At 45.2% G+C, this 21,634-nt stretch overlaps 1 protein-coding gene across 1 annotated transcript in view; it reads left to right on the top strand.

Annotated features, from left to right (window-relative positions):
* The window catches only part of ST8SIA1 (ST8 alpha-N-acetyl-neuraminide alpha-2,8-sialyltransferase 1), a 79,630-nt gene that overhangs the window by 18,205 nt on the left and 39,791 nt on the right, over positions 1–21,634 (top strand). The window contains exon 2 of the mRNA XM_081023183.1: positions 7,043–7,187. Coding sequence (XP_080879309.1) covers positions 7,043–7,187 — 145 coding nt within the window. The remainder of the gene's footprint in view (positions 1–7,042; positions 7,188–21,634) is intronic.

The following is a 21,634-nucleotide window of genomic DNA, read 5'->3' as shown; positions in this document are numbered from 1 at the left end:
GCTTCCAGCATGCTTTGGTGGACTCGCATTGCGTTCCTGTCTTCTTCTACCTATTGAGAACCCTGAAGCTGGTGTAGATTTCTGGATCTCACACACCCTCTGAGAAATGTATTTTGAAACAGAGGCCATGATTCTCTGATTCTAACACAAGCCTCTTTTTTTTGCCCTGCTCCCAATGTTTCTCCACCTAAAACTGCGTGCCTGTGTGCTTAGATGAGCAGTTTGCATTCTGCTTGAAGTATTGATGATAATAATATTCTGCAGACTGTTTCTTTTGGAGGTAGCAGTCGAACCGAGCGAGGTAGGAGTCCCATGATTCAGAGGCTGGCGCAAACGGCGGTGGAGGCACAAGTGAACCCATGGTTCTGATGCCGATGTGGAGGCGATGGATGGAACACAGTGCTCTAGCCAGAACGGTCAGCTCTGAATTGGTTCTGTTCAGTGATTTCACTCGGTGTTTCAGCTCAGTGATTCGGCTCCATTCAGAGGGTGGCTGCATCTGGCTGTGCTCTGTTGTCCATCCATCCCACCTTCGTCGCCAGTGTTAAGTTGTGGGTGAACATATCAGACAACACAGCGATTCTTCAAACAGCTCTTGTTTATTCACAGGCCAGAACAGAACTGAACTGAAGGGTTCAGACAGCCTGCTTATATAGAGCTCCACTAGAACGCAACAGTAACCATTTTCTGTAGCTATCCAATCGCTGAACGTCACTTTCGATCCCTTATTTGCATAGGTGGACCTGAACTATCTACAGTATCCCCCTGCTGGCCCAGGGTGAGAACTTCTACATAACAGTTTCTTAATCAAGAGTCACGCCCAGGGTTTTCGTTTGCAAGAGCTGCTGTGTGGACTTGCTCTTCTGGCACAACTTAGATGCAGAAGTTTTGAGCAAATCTTGCTGTTAGGACTCTCTGGCTCCAGTCAGCCTACCTTACCATACATTTAAAGCACATTCCCACCAACACTGAGAAGCCTACTGCCATTTATTGCAAACGGTGCTGCAGTTCCCAGCACCCACAACAAACCACAGCTCCCAGGATTCTTTGGGGGAGGAGGGAGTGTGCTTTAAATGCACAGCGCATACAAAACTTGAGTGCCATCAGTCCAACACTGTGCATTGCTCTCCCATCAGAGGTTTGGCAGGCTTTCTCGCTATTGGCTATCAGGCGTATCTTGAAGACGTTTTTACGCCTGCAGTCCTGCGCAGCTGTTTAAACATTTTAAGGATTGTTTTGCGCTGCCTGTATGGTGTCTTATGCACACCGCCTCCGATATTCTGGGTGAGCTGCTGGGGGTGAAAAGGCAGGAAAACTGGGTTTTCCTGCCTTTTCACTGCATCCCAAGAGGTGAAGTGGGGACAGGAGCACTTGCTCGTGAGGAGAGTCGCCAAGAAGAGTTGGCTCAGGGCTGATCAGTCTTAGCAGCTGCATTGTGTGAGTCATTGTGTGAGCACCCTGCCCATGTGCAGGGTGTGGTTCATCCAGTTGGTCATCTGCATTGTGCTTGTGGGAGGGGGCATACAGTTCCCAGCTTGTTAGATCGGTGCTGCTGTCTCCATCGAAACATATCATAGAATCATAGAACTGAGGAGTTGGAAAGGAACCCCAGGGGCATCTAGATGCTCAGGGTGGCAAACGTAGTTCTCTGCCTCCTCATCTAATCCCCACAACAACCTTCTGAGGTAGGCCTCAGTCCAGTATACCTGAAGGAGCGTCCCCACCCCCATTGTTCTGCCCAGACACTGAGGCCCAGTGCCGAGGGCCTTCTGGCGGTTCCCTCACTGCGAGAAGCCAAGTTACAGGGAACCAGGCAGAGGGCCTTCTCGGTAGTGGCACCCGCCCTGTGGAATGCCCTCCCACCAGATGTCAAAGAGAAAAACAACTTACAGATTTTTAGAAGATATCTGAAGGCAGTCCTGTTTAGGGAAGCTTTTAATGTTTAATAGGTTATTGTATTTTAATATTCTGTTGGAAGCCGCCCAGAGTGGCTGGGTAAGCCCAGCCAGATGGGTGGGGTATAAATAATCACTAATAATAATAATAATAATTATAGTCCAACCCCCTGTGATGCAGGAGTCTCAACCAAAGCATCTATGGCAGGTGGCCATCCAACCTTGGCTTAGAAACCTCCAAAGGAGAATCCACAACCTCCCGAGGGAGATTGTTCCACTGTCAAACAGTTCTTCCTGGTGTTTAGTTGGAATCTCTTGTAACTTGAAGCCATTGGTTCGAGCCTACCCCTCAGGAGCAGGAGAAAACAATCTTGCTCCACTTTCCGTGTGACAGCCCTTTAGATCTTTGACAATGGCTATCATATGGACGTAGTGGCAACAGCGAAGCAGATAGAGACAATTGACCACTCTGGTTTCCCTTTAGATCAGTGGTTCTCAACCTGTGGGTCCCCAGATGTTGTTGGACTACAAATCCCATCATCCCTGAGCTCTGGCCTTGCTAGCTAGGGGTGATGGGAGTTGTAGTTCAACAACATCTGGGGACCCACAGGTTGAGAAAGGCTACTTTAGATGTTTTGGACTTCAGCTCCCAGTGGCTGATGGAAGTTGTAGTCCAAAACCACAGGAGGGCACCAGGCTAATAGGAGCTGCTGTGCTGTAACACCGAATGAATCCATATGCATCTCTGGGCAGAACCGAGTCACAAAGTATTCAAATCAGCGCTGACCATAGAGGGTGAGAAAAGCAAGCGAGAAGGGAGATAATACGTGAAAGCACATTTAAGACTGCTAGATAATCTGTTTTCCAGATGGGGAAATGTCAGGTGCAAAGAGAAAACGATGGTGTTGACAATTGGAGCGGTTCTCCTGCATTTTAACCCTGCGAATCTGCCAAGGCAACTTGTAAATTATTTTAACACCCAACACTTTAGACATGCCTGTTAGTGGGGAACCCTGTTAGTTTCCGCGCTGAGCTCCTGCACATGTTTCCAGGCGCATAAGTGCCGCTGCAGGCCACTCTGGTCAAGGTGACTGGAAACCATTAAGGAATAGCTCGTCATTGTCAAGTGATCCTGAATCTGCATCCTGCAAGAAATTAATGAGGTGACCCCTAAACACCCAATCACTTAAGTGGGGAATGCATTGTGCTATCAGCAAAATCCTAGCTTCATGAAAATTAAAAGTCAGAGCGGCCAAAGAATAGCAAGGAGAAACATCTCATTAATTACGACTTGCTGATTCACACTTATAGAGCTGCAATTCGCTCACCGATAGATGCTGCTGTCTGCTCCCCTTAAGAAAATCATAAATCTGTCATATCCAATCAAATATAGGTGCTCGGCTATGATTGCAGAGCTTGCAACATTTCCCCAAAGCCATAGCTTGGTGGCAGGAGCAGCTGAACTGCATGAAGAAGAAGAAGAAGAAGAAGAAGAAGAAGAAGAGTTTGGATTTGATATCCCGCCTTTCACTCCCTTTAATCATAGAATCATAGAATCATAGAGTTGGAAGAGACCACAAGGGCCATCGAGTCCAACCCCCTGCCAAGCAGGAAACACCATCAGAGCACTCCTGACATATGGTTGTCAAGCCTCTGCTTAAAGACCTCCAAAGAAGGAGACTCCACCACACTCCTTGGCAGCAAATTCCACTGTCGAACAGCTCTTGCTGTCAGGAAGTTCTTCCTAATGTTTAGGTGGAATCTTCTTTCTTGTAGTTTGGATCCATTGCTCCGTGTCCGCTTCTCTGGAGCAGCAGAAAACAACCTTTCTCCCTCCTCTATGTGACATCCTTTTATATATTTGAACATGGCTATCATATCACCCCTTAACCTCCTCTTCTCCAGGCTAAACATGCCCAGCTCCCTTAGCCGTTCCTCTTAAGGCATCGTTTCCAGGCCTTTGACCATTTTGGTTGCCCTCCTCTGGACACGTTCCAGTTTGTCAGTGTCCTTCTTGAACTGTGGTGCCCAGAAATGGACACAGTACTCCAGGTGAGGTCTGACCAGAGCAGAATACAGTGGCACTATTACTTCCCTTGATCTAGATGCTATACTCCTATTGATGCAGCCCAGAAGGAGTCTCAAAGCAGCTAACATTCTCCTTTCCCTTCCTCCCCCACAACAAACACTCTGTGAGGTGAGTGGGGCTGAGAGACTTCAGAGAAGTGTAACTAGCCCAAGGTCACCCGGCAGCTGCATGTGGAGGAGCGGGGAATCGAACCGGTTCACCAGATTACGAGTCCACAGCTCTTAACCACTACACCACACTGGCTCTCAAGGTCCACCTTGAGGTCCACCTCAAGTCCTATGATGTCACTGCACTTGGAATTCGGTGTGTGGTTCTGTTTGAGATGCGACACGTGTGGTTAGGGGTAGGCAACCCAATGCCCTCAAGATGCTGCAGGACTCCAGCTCCCATCAACCTCAAGCGCTATGACCAGTGGTCAGGAATGATGGGAGATGTAGTCCTGCAAATATCTGGAGGGTACCAGGTTCTTCCTCCCTGCATTAGATGCATAGCCAAGCATTGGGCTTTGGTTTTATTCAATTTATTTATAATATATTTACATAGACAGCTAAACATTGGGATTTGGGTTTTACAGTGGTGCCTCAGGTTACAGACGCTTCAGGTTACAGACTCCGCTAACCCAGAAATAGTACCTCGAGTTAAGAACTTTGCTTCAGGATGAGAACAGAAATTGCTGCGCGGCAGCAGTGGGACATTCGCTAAAGTGGTGCTTCAGGTTAAGAACAGTTTCAGGTTAAGAATGGACCTCCAGAACTAATTAAGTTCTTAACCCGAGGTACCACTGTATTCAATTCATTTAAAATAAATTTATATACATAGCTAAGAGTTGGGATTTTATTAAAGTACTTGCAAGAAGTAAACTTAACCTAGTACCAGTACTTAACTAGTAAAGGTAAAAAAAAGGTAAAGAACCCCTGGACGGTTAAGTCCAGTCAAAGGTGACTATGGGGTTGTGGCGCTCATCTTGCTTTCTGGCCAAGGGAGCCGGCATTTGTCCACAGACAGTTTTCCGGGTCGTGTGGCCAGCATGACTAAACCGTTGTGGGCGCAACAGAACACTGTGACAGAAGCCAGATCACATGGAAACACCGTTTACCTTCCCACCACAGCGGTACCTGTGTATCTACTTGCACTGGTGTACTTTCAAACTGCTAGGTTGGCAGGAGCTGGGACAGAGCAATGGGAGCTCACCCCATTGCGGGGATTCGAACTGCCAACCTTCTGATTGGCAAGCCCAGGAGGCTCAGTGGTTCAAGGGCTCCTAACAACAAACAAACCAAGAACAAACCTTGGTTACAACCCATGGTTTGTCTGAAGTGGGACAACCCATCAGCTTGAGTTTGGGCAGAACACGTAAGCTAGTCCATTGCTTAGCTTTGGGTAGTGCAGCAGGAGGACGACGACCAGGGGAAGAGTGAAATAGATTTGATTTTCACTCCATACATTCCTTTTCTCTCATTCATGCTTAGCCATGCTTTGGATTACCATTTTATGAGAAACAGCTCAATAGATCACAGTATCCAGGTATATATAAGGGCTTTTATTCTGCATTGCATACTGCTCAACAATAACTATTTTGGCCGAAGGTACAGGTTAGTATAATTTTGTACTGATGCCTTCGTTTTGAATTTAGCAGCATGGCACAGATCTCCACTGCTGTGTGACCGGCAGGGTTTTGTGGGGGGGGGGGGGGTTAAAATCTCCAGGTGCTTTAAAAGAGATCCATTTATATATCATTTTTTTCTGTCTCAGTACTAGGAAGCTGAGAACCAAGAATAGAAAGTGGGGTGGGGGGAATTATTCGTTGCATGATGAAGAAGTAATTCCATTATCTGCAGGAGGGCTGTTTCAAAGGGCAGGCTTTGTGACAAAGAGACGCATGGGAAGAACTGCAGGGAAGAGGGCAGGACAAAGGGCTTGTGTGGCAGTAGCAGCAGATGGCAGGAACTGGGAAAGTTCAGCAGCCAGCGGGCATCTCTGCAAGCTGGCTTTGAGGTTCCCAGCAGGTTACCATCAGGGCAGGTTTTAGACCGGAATAGAATCAAGCGGAAATGTCCTCTTGGGTTTTGTAAGTGGATGCAAGCACCTCCTGCCATATAGAACACTGTCGATTACAGTGGTACCTCGGGTTACAGATGCTTCAGGTTACAGACTCCCCTAACCCAGAAATAGTACCTCGGGTTAAGAACTTTGCTTAAGGATGAGAACAGAAATCGTGCTCCGGCGGCGCAGTGGCAGCAGGAGGCCTAATTAGCTAAAGTGGTGCTTCAGGTTAAGAACAGTTTCACGTTAAGAATGGGCCTCCAGAACGAATTAAGTACTTAACCCGGGGTACCACTCTATATACCAGGCACCAGGATGCTCAGAATACTCTCCTCTCTGTGTCGAGCTGATGAGCAGGATATTTTTTTCTCTCTTCCCCAGGTGTTGGGAACCTTTGGTCCTCCGGGTGTTGCTGAGCTACAACTCCCACCTGCTTCAGCAAGCAGGGCCAATGGCCAGGGATGATGGGAGTTGTAGTTCAGAAGGGTCTGCACACCTGCTTTTCACCAAAAGGTTTTTTTTGGGGGGAGTAGATTGCGGAGGGATGTGCTCCGAAACTGCATACCTGCTCCTTCAGAGGAACTGTAACCACATCCAGACCAGGACACCTCCCATTCATCTGGTTTAGGGAGCCGCCCATCTAATAGTTCCCTAGTCTTATCCAGATTGAACTTCAGATATTCTGGTGTCTGTAACCAGCAGCAGGCTAGTAAATGACAGTCTTGTGGCAGTCATATTATGAGTAAAGTTGGCAGGCATTTGAAACATGTTAGTGGATTGTACTGATTTATTTTTGTATAGATCCCACGGCCCTCTATTTGCTGGTGAACCATAACACCCGTCCTTTTCACCCTTTGGCCATGCTGACTGTCCACCGAAGGCCTGTAGCTCAGTCTTAGAGCACTGGCTTTGAAGGCCCTGGGTTCAAATCCTAGCATATCTCGGTTGGGCTCTCATCAATCGGTCTCGTTCAGTTGTCTTGTTTTCTTTTTCTCTACTCAACTTTCTCCGTTAGGAAACTACTGAAAGACTGCTGTGACCCTGGGCGGTTCTTTGCCATGACGAAAGAGAACTCTCCGGTGGGGAAGAACCTGTGGTATGACGGGGAATTTCTGTACTCCTTCACCATCGACAACGAAACCTTCTCCCTTTTCCCAAAGGTCAGTGACCTTCTTGTTTATTTTGTTGTTTGCATTTATTAATTTCTTCTGGAACACCTTTGCTGATATGAAAAGACCCAGATGCTGAACAAACTACAATCCCCGGGATTCTGCAGGTGTAGCAGCTCCACAAACAGCAACAGACAGTGTGGGGCAGTGGTTAGAGTGTCAGGCTAAGGGCTGGGAGACCAGGGTTTGAATCCTCACTTGGCCTTGAAGCTCACTGTGTGGCCTTGGGCCAGGCATCGCCTCTCAGCCTAACCCACCTTGCAAGGTTTCTCATGGGCTAGAACCACATACACCACCTTGAGATGCTTGGAGAACCATAGAATTGTAGAGTTGGAAGGAACCCTGAGGGCCACACAGGGTTGCCATATGTCCTCCTTTTCCAGGACACGTCCTCTTTTTCAGGTCTGATTGCCATATGTCCTTATTCCCCGCTACACGTCCTCTTTTTCAGGATTAAAACTTCTGTCAAGGTAGATTTTTAAAATTTGGCAAAATTTCTGGGGTTTTTTGTTTCCAGTAACCCAAGAATTTTTTTCTAGTGCGTTGGACTCAGATCTAAGATAAAACATACAAAAGTCAAAATACTAAAAAACAGATTAAAATTGCCTTAACAAAGAGAAGCTCTTTTAATTTCCGTTTGTTCTTCAGTTGGGGCAAAGCATGGGAAAACAATAGGGACGTGCAGGCAAACCACATGCTTTTTATTCTGAATTAAGCCCAGAGTATGAAGAGTGAGGCTGGCTCTCAAATAAATTGCACGTAGGAGTCCAGCCCTGAGGCATAGTCATGGCCTTTGTCATTCTCGTTTTGTGACATCTCACGTTCAGCCACCGCCATTGTTACATCTGCCTTCGGTTTAATGAATGAAGCTCGCAGTGTTGCAGATGCCTAAGGGAGAAGAGACGTGTCGAAACCCAAACAATCATTGCCAGGACTGCATTTTCATTCTTCCCCTTCCTGCCCCCTCCAAAGGCTGCTGGCTAGCACCTGCAGACAAAGACATCTTTTATCAATGCACACATAAAGTGGTGCTATTGAGATGGATAGAGAGCCAGCGTCCCATACGGATCAAAGTGTCGGACTAGGACTTTGGAGAGAGACCAGGCAGGTGCCTCTACTGTACTCTTTTTGGCACTTGCTAAAAACATTTTTGGGACGCGGGTTGCACTGTGGGTTAAACCACGGAGCCTAGGACTTGCCAATCAGAAAGTCGGCGGTTCGAATCCCCGCGACGGGGTGAGCTCCTGTTGCTCGGTCCCTGCTCCTGCCCACCTAGCAGTTTGAAAGCATGTCAAAGTGCAAGTAGATAAATAGGTACTGCTCTGGCGGGAAGGTAAACGGCATTCCCATACGCTGCTCTAGTTCGCCAGAAGCGGCTTAGTCATGCTGGCCACATGACCCGGAAGCTGTACGCCGGCTCCCTCGGCCAATAAAGCAAGATGAGCGCCGCAACCCCAGAGTCGGCCACGACTGGACCTAATGATCAGGGGTCCCTTTACCTTTACTAAAAACATTTTTGCTTAGACAACCTTACCCAGATACCTTGAACTCTTTTCTTCCCACCCCTCAATAATTTTTATTAAATTTTTCCAAATGTCTTAAACACAATTCAGCTTAACAATATTGTTGTTGTTGTTGTTTAGTCGTTTAGTCGTGTCCGACTCTTCGTGACCCCATGGACCAGAGCACGCCAGGCACTCCTGTCTTCCACTGCCTCCCGCAGTCTGGTCAAACTCATGCTGGTAGCTTCAAGAACACTGTCTAACCATCTGGTCCTCTGTCGTCCCCTTCTCCTTGTGCCCTCCATCTTTCCCAACATCAGGGTCTTTTCCAAGGAGTCTTCTCTTCTCATGCGGTGGCCAAAGTATTGGAGCCTCAGCTTCAGGATCTGTCCTTCCAGTGAACACTCAGGGCTGATTTCCTTCAGAATGGATAGGTTTTATCTTCTTGCAGTCCATGGGACTCTCAAGAGTCTCCTCCAGCACCATAATTCAAAAGCATCCATTCTTCGGCCATCAGCATTCTTTATGGTCCAGCTCTCACTTCCATACATCACTACTGGGAAAACCATAGCTTTAACTATATGGACCTTTGTTGGCAAGGTGATGTCTCTGCTTTTTAAGATGCTGTCTAGGTTTGTCATTATTCTCCTTTAAATCTATATCATATCCTAATTAACTTCCCTCCACCCCTCTTCTGGCTTCTCTACATTGCTCTTGCTTAAGTGTGATTACTATATATACATTCTGTAAGTGTCTATAATTCCTTAATAAATTTTTGTATTATACTTTAGACATGCATTCCTTATTATAATACTTGCTAAAAACATTTTTGCTTAGACAACCTTACCCAGATACCTCGAACTCTGATATGCTTTCAGCCTGTTACTCAATTTTATCTTTACCTTTTGAATGTTTAATTATTTTTTTTACCAAAAATTGTTATTGTTTCATTCTGGATAGCTCAGCTGGTTAGAGCGTGGTGCTGACAATGCCAAGGTTGCAGGTTCGATTCCCGTAAGGGACAGCTGCATATTTCTGCTTTGCCAGGGGGTTTGGACTAGATGATCCCCAGGTTCCCTTGCAACTCTATGATTCTATGGGAACTGTAGTCCCCTCTCCTATCTGACTTGGGGTGGAGACATTGCATTCTATTTGCATGCTGCTTGGAGGTTTTTGGTTTTACAATTGAACACTCTCTCTCTCTATATATATATATACACAGTATCAACAAATGTTGGCATGATTATGAACAAGACACATTTTAGCTTTCTGCTTTCTGTAACTGCTTTGGGGGAAGCACTGGGAGTGTGGACACTGTACATCTTCGGTTCCCAAGGCGCTGCAACTTTTGCCGTCTTCAAGGGAGCGTTCAGATGGGGTGGAGGGAGAGGCTTGGGCAAAGAGCTCTGGGTGAATCTTTCTCTCCTCTAATTTCACCCTGAGGCAGAAAGGAGTGCATATTCCCACATCATACTTTCCATTTGTCAGTTTCACTGCTCTTTCCCCCGTAACTTTTCCGTGACCTGTGCCTTCTGCTCCAGACCGCCCCCCCCACCTCAGCGAAATTAAAAGAGCTTCCCTTTGTTAAGGCAATTTTAATCTGTTCTAGTATTTTGACTTTTGTACGTTTCAAAGCAGGGTTGCAAATTTCCTTCGATTTTATTGCCTCTCCTTTTTGTCAACCGCTTGGAGGTTTTCTCCAACCAAGCGGCGTATAAATGTTATTGATGCTGCTGATTGAAGAACATTAGTTGTTCTTGTGTAGGGTTTAATTCTGAGCCATTTACCCACCCCCCAAAGATGTCCCGTAAGGCAACAGAGATTTAGGATCAATTTTCCTTCTCCTAGATGGGCTCCCTTCCCAGGTGAACGAGTCCCATCTGCCTCTCACTTCCCTCTGCAGCACGTGCAGAAGCCCCAGTCTTGACCATTGGATCCACTGTTTTGTCTAATCCCATTGGATGCCCTCACCTGGTTTACCTGGCCAGTTGAAGCTGATTCCCAGGGTGTGGCTGCTGTCACATCCTGACACCCTCTAGAAGCCACAGGTGAGAGTTGAGGGCAGGTTGGGGCCCAGATGGGACAAACTACCCTAGAAAGAGCATGATTTGTCCCCCACCAGTGGTACTACCCCCTCCAACACCCCATATGTAATCAATTAAGTATTGTTTGAGGACTGAAAGCTATAGCAGCATCAAGGCTTGGTTTCTGTTCTGGTTGTGGGGCAGATAAGCAGCCGTGGGCAATTAGAAATCCTAAAGGTTTCCAGCTTGAATGATTACCATATAAGCTGACTTTCTCAGCACATTTCTTATGCTGAAAAAGCCCCCCTCGGCTTATACTTGAGTGAGGCGGGCGGTGGAGGGCCGCTTGTTCTTCCTCCGCCGCTGCAGCCACCACCAGGTTTGTGGTGTGGTGAACCGGCTTATACTCGAGTCAATAAGTTTCCCCAGTTTTTTGTGCTAAAATTAGGTGCCTCAGCTTATATTCGGGTCGGCTTATACTCGAGTATATACGGTATATGAAATACGAGAATTCTGCAAAATTCAGATATTTCGCCTCACAGAGGGGGGCAAGGTGGGGGCTGACCTCAGAAGTATTCCAAGATTTTTTTCTGCCTCTGTGTTTTGCCAAAGAGGAATGCCCTAACGTTTTTATCGGATAAACCACCCTTGATCCGAAAGGCCTTGGAAAGTTTGTTGGCTCTGAATTCGTAACTTGAATTATTATGTTTTCTGTAGCTCCCTTTTCATTTTTCAAAACATAGAATAATGTGGATTAAGGACCCTGAAGAATGGCACCTATTACTGCCACCTTCCCAGCAATAAGCGGAGAATTTGGGGGAAGATAAACACTCCTTTCAGCAAGTCTTCAAAAGCTTTGCAACTTCTTCTAAAAACAAGTCCTGCTTTGAAATGCTCAGAGGATGTGGCGAGGCTGCGGAAGGGGCTGTTGCTCTGCTGATTTAATCAGAGCAGTATTTCTTCAGCAGATAAACAATTTTTCTTCACCACCAGCTCGAGGCATTGATGCATTCAGAGTTTGCTATTCTCCTACTTTTAAAGGACTGATTTATACCTAACTAGCAGCCTTGTATCCAAGGTTGCTTGGGAATTCTGAGAAAGGAAGAAAGAAAGAAAGAAAGAAAGAGAAGAAGATTCAGTCCACCATCTTGATTCAAAATAGCATCTAAATGTATCTAGAATTAAAATAGTATCTTGAGATTACTTAAATTGAATTTATGGTAGATAGATAGATAGACACACACACACACACACACACACACACACACTCCATTTCTGTAATTGTAGTAACATCGAATAAGCAGATTGATGAAGTTAAATAATGGCATTCTGAAAGCGTACAATAAATATAACCATTTTGCTTAAAATATATCAAAGCCTTATTGAGCATTTGGAAGGCAAAAAACTCCTTTGGGGGAAATTGGGTAACAGGGAACTATATTTTTTTTCTGAATCTATCACTCTCCTGTTCTTTCCGCTCTTTAGCAAAAAATGTATTTATCTTCCATATTCCCAGTACTAAAATTTTCCATTTGTGGACAAACAACAGTTTTGCTGTTGCTGCTGTAATATAGAAAATGTGTTCTGTGTGGTTGGAGGGGATGTTTTATTGTCCCAGATGAGCAGCTGTTCAGAAGTTTTCACAGCTAACTTTGCTGCAAAAAAGGAAAATGATGCAGTAAGAATTGCTAGCCAGTGGCCCATCTAGTCCAGAAACCTGTTCTCACATTGGCCAACCAGATGCCTGTGGAAAACCCCAAGCAGGACCCGGGCACAAGAGCAATCTCTCCTCTCGCGGTTTCCAGCAACTGGTACTTAGAAGCATAATGCCTCACATAGTGGAGGAATCACAGAATTGTAGAGTTGGAAAGGACCTCAAGGGTCATCTAGTTTTTGCAATGCAGGAATCTCAAGTGTGTGTGTGTGTGTAAATTTTCCACAGCAGCAGGAGGCCTCATTAGCTAAAGTGGTCTTCAGGTTAAGAACAGTTTCAGGTTAAGAACGGACCTCCAGAACAAATTAAGTACTTAACCCGAGGTACCACTGTAGTTAAACTATGGAATCTGGATTTAAATTTTTTTTTTTTTAAGGATTAGACAGATTCAGGGAGGAGAAGGCTATCAATTTCTACTAGCTATGATGGCTGTTCTCTGCCTCTGCAGTTGAAGGCAACAGTGTTTCTCTTTGCTAGGAACCACAGGAAGGGAGAACCCTCTTGTGCTCGGATCCTGCTTACTGGTTTCCAACAGGCATTTGCCTGGCCACTGGGAAAACAGGATAGTTGGGCTAGTTGGGCCATTGACCTCATCCAGCCAGCTCTTCTTGTGTTCTTACCCATCAATGCTTCCACTGTTAAAAGACAGTTTTCTTCTGTCACAAGTGCAGATGAAGGAAGCCGTTTGACCCCCTTGAGCAAAGCTGGCCCTTTCCAGGCAGATTCCTGCCTCCTCCCCTTTCTCGGTTGAAGCCTCGTCACCCTTTGGTGGCATTTGGAAAGGTCAGCTGTCTGTTTTAAGTGTTTGCCTAACAGAAATAAATGCCACTTTGCAAGAGCATGCTTGCAGGGGAAGTTTGTCAGCGCATGTCCTCAAATGCAGCAGGACCAAATGGGTTTATTCAATGATGGGTGTCACTCATGCCGTTGTAGCCTTGAGGCTAGACTACTGCTAATGCTGCACGTGGGGCTGCCCTTAGCGGCTCTTCGGCTTAGGAAAGTTCATTTTAAGGAGTAACTAGTTTGTGTTCAAGATGTACGAAAACAAAATAGAAACATCGCTACCCGACCCCCCCATCTCCCCCCACCTCTTTCCCCCCTTTCTTCCTAATGTCTCAACAAATGAAACTGATTTGTAAAAATGTTACATGGGAAAAAAATACGAGAGAGAGACATTGCACACACTTTTGTAAATCAAGAAAATATTTAATAATAAAAAAAAGATGTACGAAAAGGAACTACAGTGGTACCTCGGGTTACAGATGCTTCAGGTTACAGACGCTTCAGGTTACAGACTCCACTAACCCAGAAATGGTACCTTGGGTGAAGAACTTTGTCTCAGGATGAGAACAGAAATCATGCGGCGGCAGCGGGATGCCCCATTAGCTAAAGTGGCACCTCAGCTTAAGAACAGCTTCAGGTTAAGAACGGACCTCCGGAACGAATTAATTTCTTAACCTGAGGTACCACTGTACAGTCGTACCTCGGCTCCCAAACGCCTTGGGAGTCAAAATGTTCTGGCTCCCGAACGATCGAAAACCGGAAGTGAATGTTCTAGTTTTTGAATCTTCTTTCGGAAGCCAAACGTCCGACGGAGCTTCCGCGGCTTCTGATTGGTTGCAGGAGCTTCCTGCAGCCAATCAGAAGCCACGCTTTGGTTTCCGAATGTCTCGGAAGTTGGACGGACTTCCGGGACGGATTCCATTCGACTTCCTAGGTACGACTGTGATTGTAATTCATAACGACTCCTATAGAAAATGGTTATGGGGGGGTGGTTAGTTTAGAGAAAAGGCAAGTGATAGGGGATGTGATTCAGGTAGAATCCTGAATCTTCTTCTTCCTTGGATACCCCCACTAGTGCTATATAGAGCACCAGGCCTCTACATGTGCTTGCATCCCAGCTCCCATCAGCCCCAGCCAGCCTGGTCACTGCTCAAGGATGATGGGAGTTGTAGTCCAACCACATCTGGAGGACCACAGGTTCCCCCACCCCCAGGTTCCCCAAAACCATGAGCAAGTAGAGCAGCCTTGGCCAGCCTGATGTCCTCCAACATCTGGAGCAAATCAGGACGAATTCTCAATGAAGACTGGGCGCAGTCTAACCTACGCGTAATCTTTCCGCGAGCACAGCAGGACAAATCAGTTACACATGTTTAGGGGCTTCCCGAAAGGCTTCTTGGGGAAAAAAATCCAACTGAAAAACAGGGCTGGAAAATAAAAACATAAATAGGTGTACAAAGCAAAGAGCTTTCAGCAAATCCCAGCTTCTCAAGGAATGCCATCTGCATGATGTATTTTATTTGCACTCAGTTTTGTTCTTGCATTCACACTTTGGGTTTAGGTGTGCGTGTAAAAATAGAGTGTGTGAAGTGGTTCCAGGAGACACAGGTAAAATGGCTGTTAATCTAGCACTATCCAGCATTTTCTCACAGTTCAGGGATAGATAGAAATCTAGGATGGCGCTGGAAAATCCAACAGACCTTTTTTTTCTTCTTCTTCCCATGGGCCTCATTTCAGGGGATTTGGTAACCAGCCTTGGGAAGGATCACAAAAAAATGAAAAAGATAAATAACCTCATCGGTTGCAGCATTTGTGCTGCTGTTGCTAATACCACCAGGATCTTCAGCGTGATCAAAATCCAATTTTGGATGCTGTTACAAACCTCTCCTTGCAAATCTCCAGGGCTAATTAAAAAGCACTTGCAAGATTCACGCTGGCTGAATATATATTTTTTTAAAAAAAGTCTTTTCAACCTCCTTGAAAACTGAGTCCTTTGACAACAACTAAAGTGAAGCGGTTGAATTAAATATGATTTAATTACGATCTTATGGGATTTTTCAAAAGGACCCCCCCCCATCTTTTGCCATATGATCCATCACTGAATGTTTGCTTATTTGATTGTTTAAGTAACTGGATTGATACACTGCTTAATCAAAACCTCTAAGCAAGCAGTTTACGCGATAAATATAGACATAAAAAATACCAATAAAAGCAGATGTTCAAAACAAATGGAATTATTTTTTTAAAAAAGAAAAGCATTCTAAAATAACACTCATGGCTGAGTTATGTATCTGGATAGGCTTGTCTAACCAAAATTAATTTTCATGTCCTAGCTTTATCGTGGAAGAAAAGAAAAGTGGATACGTACACTGGACCCTCTGGTTACGGATTTAATTTGTTCTGGGGGCCCATGCACACCCCAAAAAATCCGTAACCAGAGGAATCTCAGCTCAAGCATCCATGAGAGTTGGCCACCCAACCTCTACTTAAAATCTCCAAGGAAGGAGAGCACCACCTCCTGAGGGAGTCCGTTCTACCGTCAAAACAGCTCTTACTGTCAGAAAGTTCTTCCTGATGTTTAGTTGGAATGTCCTTCCTTGTAACTTGAATACATTGGATTGAGTCCTATCCTCCAGAGCAGGAGAAAGCAAGCTTGCTCCATCTTCCATGAATTTGTCTAATCCTCTTTTCCAACCTTCGAGACTAGATGGCTATTGGCCTCCTCTAATTCAAAACTATTTCCAAAACTCTCTGTGTGTTCAAAACACTCTCCATTTTGCTAGCACATATCGCTGGCTTCCAAAGCATGGGCATTGCACTTTCAAGGTAGTTATTCAGTCAGTCTTTAGAGACTCTTGTGTCTGTGCCTTACAACCACTTTCCTCCCGAAGTACAAACGCTTTGCTAGATTTAACATGGGATAAGAAGGATGATAGCTGAGGAGTCCTGTGTATGGTGAATGATACTTCATGCTAATGTATGGAACATTTTAATTTTAAAATGCTTCGAAGTTGAACGTTGTCCCTTTGTACCACTGATCTAGAAAGAAAGAAAACACTGTTTTTAAAGGTTCCAAACTGTGTGTCTGGTCTGACTCAGAGGTTGAGCAAACCCTGAAAGATCTGGTTGTTTTTTTCCTGGGGCTGCAGTCAAACAGAAGAAATAACATTTAATCAGATGTATCCCTAGATGCCACTGAAAAATGTGTCGCTGTATTAATTGGCGCCAGGAAACAATGAGTGTATCCAGGGGTCTTTACAGCTTGCAGTGATCTCATACAGCCTCATCCAGTCGCTTGTTTATTCATATAATGAAGTCAGCCTTCACAGTACTAAACCCCCAGACCTTGTCCCTGCCTCCCTTCTCCTCTGGCGTCCTTGCTTTGTGGATCTGCCCAAGGTGGAGCGAGTGAAAGATCAATCTTAATAATTACAGGCGGGAACTGCAACCATGTGTTGCAGTAGAGTCTCATTCTCGTAATAACAAGTGCTCCTGTTTAGGGCTGCCAGCCAGCCAGGCCCTCCTGCTTCCCAGTTTCCCATTTTTCTTGTCCACTTATCATTTCACATCCCATAGCTACTGAGCATTCTTGGTCCCCTCTGGGCTTCTGCCCCCCACCTCCAATTTTTGTGTGTTGAGCAGGGGAGCTCCCCTGCTGATCTGCTTGAGCTTTCAAGTACTTGGACCCCAAGACATTTAGGGTCTTTTATGCTGTACAGGAAGGGGACGGGTGGCGCTGTGGTCTAAACCACAGAGGCTTGGGCTTGCTGATCAGAAGGTTGGCTGTTCGAATCCCCACGATGGGGTGAGCTGCCATTGCTCGGTCCCTGCTCCTACCCACCTAGCAGCTTGAAAGCACGTCAAAGTGCAAGTAGATAAATAGGTACTGCTCCGGCGGGAAGGTAAACGGCGTTTCCGTGCGCTGCTCTGGTACGCCAGAAGCGGCTTAGTCCATAGCTGTCAACTTTTCCCTCTTCTTGCGAGGAATCCTATTTGGAATAAGGGCATTTCCCTTAAAAAAAGGGAAACGTTGACAGCTATGACTTAGTCATGCGGCCACATGACCCAGAAGCTGTCTGCAGACAAACGCCCGCTCCCTCGGCCTATAGAGCGAGATGAGCGCTGCAACACCAGAGTCGTCCGCGACTGCACTTTATGATCAGGGGTACCTTTACCTTTAATAAGAATAAGAATAATAATTTATTATTTATAACCCGCCCATCTGGCTGGGTTTCCCCAGCCACTCTGGGTGGCTTGCAACAAAACACTAAAATACAATAACCTATTAAACATTAAAAGCTTCCCTAAGCATGTCCAATTGACACGTGATCACTGACATGCGGGATCCAGAACAGGGTGAAACAGGTAAAATTGGGGTGGGATGGGGGTGGAAAGTGCTTATATGTGCTCCGCCAACATACACAGGGTTCAGGAATGGAACTAATACTTTGAATAGTGCCTGGTAGCTCACAAGCAGCCCCTTTTTCTTTGACCCTCCTTTAGAAAGAACCCACCAGAGATCTGGTCAAAGATCAGCCTCCATCACAGAATTGTAGAATTTAGAGTTAGAAGGGACTGTGAGGATCATTGCATTTGCAATGGATTTTTAAGCTGTCCCATAATGGGGATCGAACCTGCAACCTTGGTGTTATCAGCACCGGAGCAATTCAGGACATGAATGACTAGCTGTGCCCTAAAACTGCAGAGAGAATGTTGGGGCTCTGACTCTCATTCCCTCTGTTAGCAATGTCCAGTCCGAGGCTGAGTGCAGATCGTTGCTGAAATATACTCAGAGTCGAGAGTGGATTTCATGCTCTTTATTCAGCTCATAGTGGTGAGGAGGAATGAATGTTCCCCCAAAGTATCTGCTTTATATACATTATTTACACAATGGGCTGCATGTGATTGGCTAATTCCGGAATTCTCCTGTAGGCCAATCAGGTTGTGGATTCACTTCCATCTGGAGCTGGATTGGGTGGCTCCTGCAGACCAATCATACTGCTGCATTGTTCTAGGACCAATCAGACTGCTGCATTTTGGATCCTATTCAACTCAGTACATAACAGTTGCATAGGCAAAAAGTCACCATCTACATGCAAAAGGAGGAACAGCCCTAAGGTTGTGGAAGTGCAAAAAGCTTTAAGGATGGAAACTGAACCGAACCAGAATAGCCCAGAGAGGACTGAAGGTTGCTCAGTGGTTAAGGAGTTCTGAGTTGGTGACAGAATGGAGAACTGGTGGGAAGGGGTGTGGAATGGAGTATCCTGGAAATGGCCACCTTGAACCCTTAGCAGGAGCCACCCTACACTGTGACATTCCATTGCAAGTCCCAACTGCATGATAAATAGCCATTCATAACTTGCGCATGGAGCATCTGCAGATTTGTGGCTGTTTCCAAGTTATCTTCCGCTTTGCTCTCGTCGTGTCAAGAAGCCCTCACCTTAGTCACCACTTCCTAAGATGTGTTACTGATGCGAAAAAAGAAGAAAAATTCCACTCCCTCGAGCAGTTTCAGGATAAACATGGGAGAAACCATATAGGCCAGAAAGAGCCCTTTTGGGCATTTAGCAGCAGCACATTTCTGGCCCGAAAGCTCATTTTTTAAAAATAAAAAATTGTCCAGTAGCACCTTATAGACCAACTAAGTTTGTTCTGATATAAGCTTTTGTGTGGATGCACATTTCTTCAGATACACTCCGCTCATTTGTATAGAATTTTGGCGGTGCGGGAAAGCAGAATGGAATCCATCATTCTCCTCTTGCTATTGTAAAACATCACTCCAATATCTTTTCTATTAGTCAGAGCCTGCAAGGTTTTATGGCCAACACCAGACACGTCTTTAATACAAAATGCCTTTTCCAAAGCATCCTTCTGATTTAAGGCTACCTCTTTTTGTGAATCACACAAGGTTTAACAAATGGTTTTATGAGTGCAGATAGAAAACCTCTTTTTGTATCACTACTATCCAAGCGAGCTTCCTGTTCAAGGTTTGACACTTTCCATATTATTCTGGTGCTGTGGCCTGACATGTTCCTGTAAGCGAGGCAGACCACTTCATCAAAGCTCATCATATTTCCAAGGCCATCTCTAGATCTGACACCTTCTGTTGCATTATACACGGCCAGCGCTTCATTTGTGTTCCACTAGCTAAAAGGCTGTCATTATGATGCACAGGTTATTTTAAGAGGCAGATTGGACATACAAAGTTGCCTTGGTTCTCAAACTTAATCCGTTCCAGAAGTCCGTTCCAGAACCAAAGCGTTCCAAAACCAAGGCATGCTTTCCCATAGAAAGTAATGCAAAACAGATTAATCTGTTCCAGATTTTTAAAAACAACCTCTAAAACATGAATTTTACTATCTAACGAGACCGTTGAGCCATAAAATGAAAGCAGTTATCAATGTACTGTACTATAAAATAAATAAGACAGTATTGTAGATGATAAAAATTAAAATTAATTTTTTTTCTTACCTGCACTGATAGTTGTTGTTTTGATAGAGGACTTTTATTCATTTCCGCAGTCACACAATCAATCAGTCAATCAATCAATCAATCAATCAGTCAATCAGTAGCTGAACTGGGTTCCATACAGTCACAAAAACAAATTAACCGAAAAAGCCTCAAAAACAAAAACACAAAAGAAATAGCAAAAAGAAAAGCGCCAAACTTAATTTGTTCTGGAATTCTATTTGACCAAAATGTTGGAAAACCAAGGCGCAGCTTCTGATTGGTGCAGGCGCCCCAGAAACAATAGCCAACAGCTGCATCGGACGTTTGGCTTCCAAAAAACGTTCGAAAACCAGAACACTTACTTCCAGGTTTTCAGCGTTTGAAAACCAAGGTACCACTGTATAGCAGTACTATCTTGGTTTACTGAGACCAATGGAAACTGCTGGTGCTGACCTTTAAAGCTTTAACTGTTTGGCGATCCAAGGTACTGAGAAATTAAGAAGTCAAGGCTGCCTGCTTGCACATCTAAAGTACAACTGCATGCATTGTATATTATCGCTGTCCAACGGGATGAAGTGTGCTATGTTGGGGAGACATGATTAAGGCTTCTCGCAAAAACCAGCAATTGAGTTCCCCTGGGACCATCTTTTATGTGAGCAAAGAGGAAGGGTTTGTAGTCACCAACCTCATCCAAGGAAATTCTTCAAAGGGAGATCCTGATCTGATAGTTACTGATTTATCCAGCGTGCTTTTAATAAAGATGAAAAATACGTGGAGGTTTAAAAAGGAGAAGCTCCCTCTTTCTCAGATTTTGAGTCCCAGGTGAAATATCAGGGGTAGATCACACGCTTTTGCATGTGGAAGGCCCTCGGTTCCCTACCTGATGTCAACTGGTTAAAAGAACAGGTGATGCAAAATAACCTCCTTTGCCTGAGACCCCAAAGAACCACAGTCAAAGTAGACAACACTGAGGTGAGCTAACCTACTATAAGGCATCTTGGAGTGCAGCGTTGCTGAATGAGGACTTACCGATAAATTTGATCCCCTTTATTCAGGCCTGAATCAAGACCAGAGGTCAGCAAACCTTTTCAGCAGGGGGCCGGTCCGCTGTCCCTCAGACCTTGTGGGGGGCCGGACTCATACCTGTCAACTTTTCCATTTTCTTGCGAGAAATCCTATTCGGAATAAGGGAATTTCCCTTTAAAAAAGGGAAAAGTTGACTGCTATGGCCGGACTGTACAGTGGTACCTCTGGTTACGTACTTAATTTGTTCCAGAGGTCCGTTCTTAACCTGAAACTGTTCTTAACCTGAAGCACCACTTTAGCTAATGGGGCCTCCTGCTGCTGCCGCACCGCCGGAGCATGATTTCTGTTCTCATCCTGAAGCAAAGTTCTTAACCTGAAGCACTATTTCTGGGTTAGCGGAGTCTGTAACCTGAAGCGTCTGTAACCCGAGGTACCACTGTATATAAATAAAATAAATAAATAAAAGAAATGGGGAGGAAAAACATTTTAAAAAATCACATACGTACTTAATTTGTTCCAGAGGTCCGTTCTTAACCTGAAACTGTTCTTAACCTGAAGCACCACTTTAGCTAATGGGGCCTCCTGCTGCTGCCGCGCCGCCGGAGCATGATTTCTGTTCTCAACCTGAAGCAAAGTTCTTAACCCGAGGTACTATTTCTGGGTTAGCGGAGTCCGTAACCTGAAGCGTATGTAACCTGAAGTGCATGTAACCTGAGGTACCACTGTGTTTTGGAAAAAAATATGAACGAATTCCTATGCTGCACAAATAACCCAGAGATGCATTTTAAATAAAAGGACACATTCTACTCATGTAAAAACATGCTGATTCCTGGACCGTCTGCGGGCCGGATTGAGAAGGTGATTGGGCCGGATCCGGCCCCTGGGCCTTAGTTTGCCTACCCATGATCAAGACAGTGGCTTTTTGGAGCAACCATAGATTCA

The sequence above is a fragment of the Podarcis pityusensis genome (genome assembly GCF_964106645.2).
Source record: "Podarcis pityusensis genome assembly, chromosome: 10".
Taxonomy (NCBI): Eukaryota; Metazoa; Chordata; class Lepidosauria; order Squamata; family Lacertidae; genus Podarcis; species Podarcis pityusensis.
Note: the sequence above shows the minus strand (reverse complement) of the source record. Positions and strands in the feature narration are given on the sequence as shown.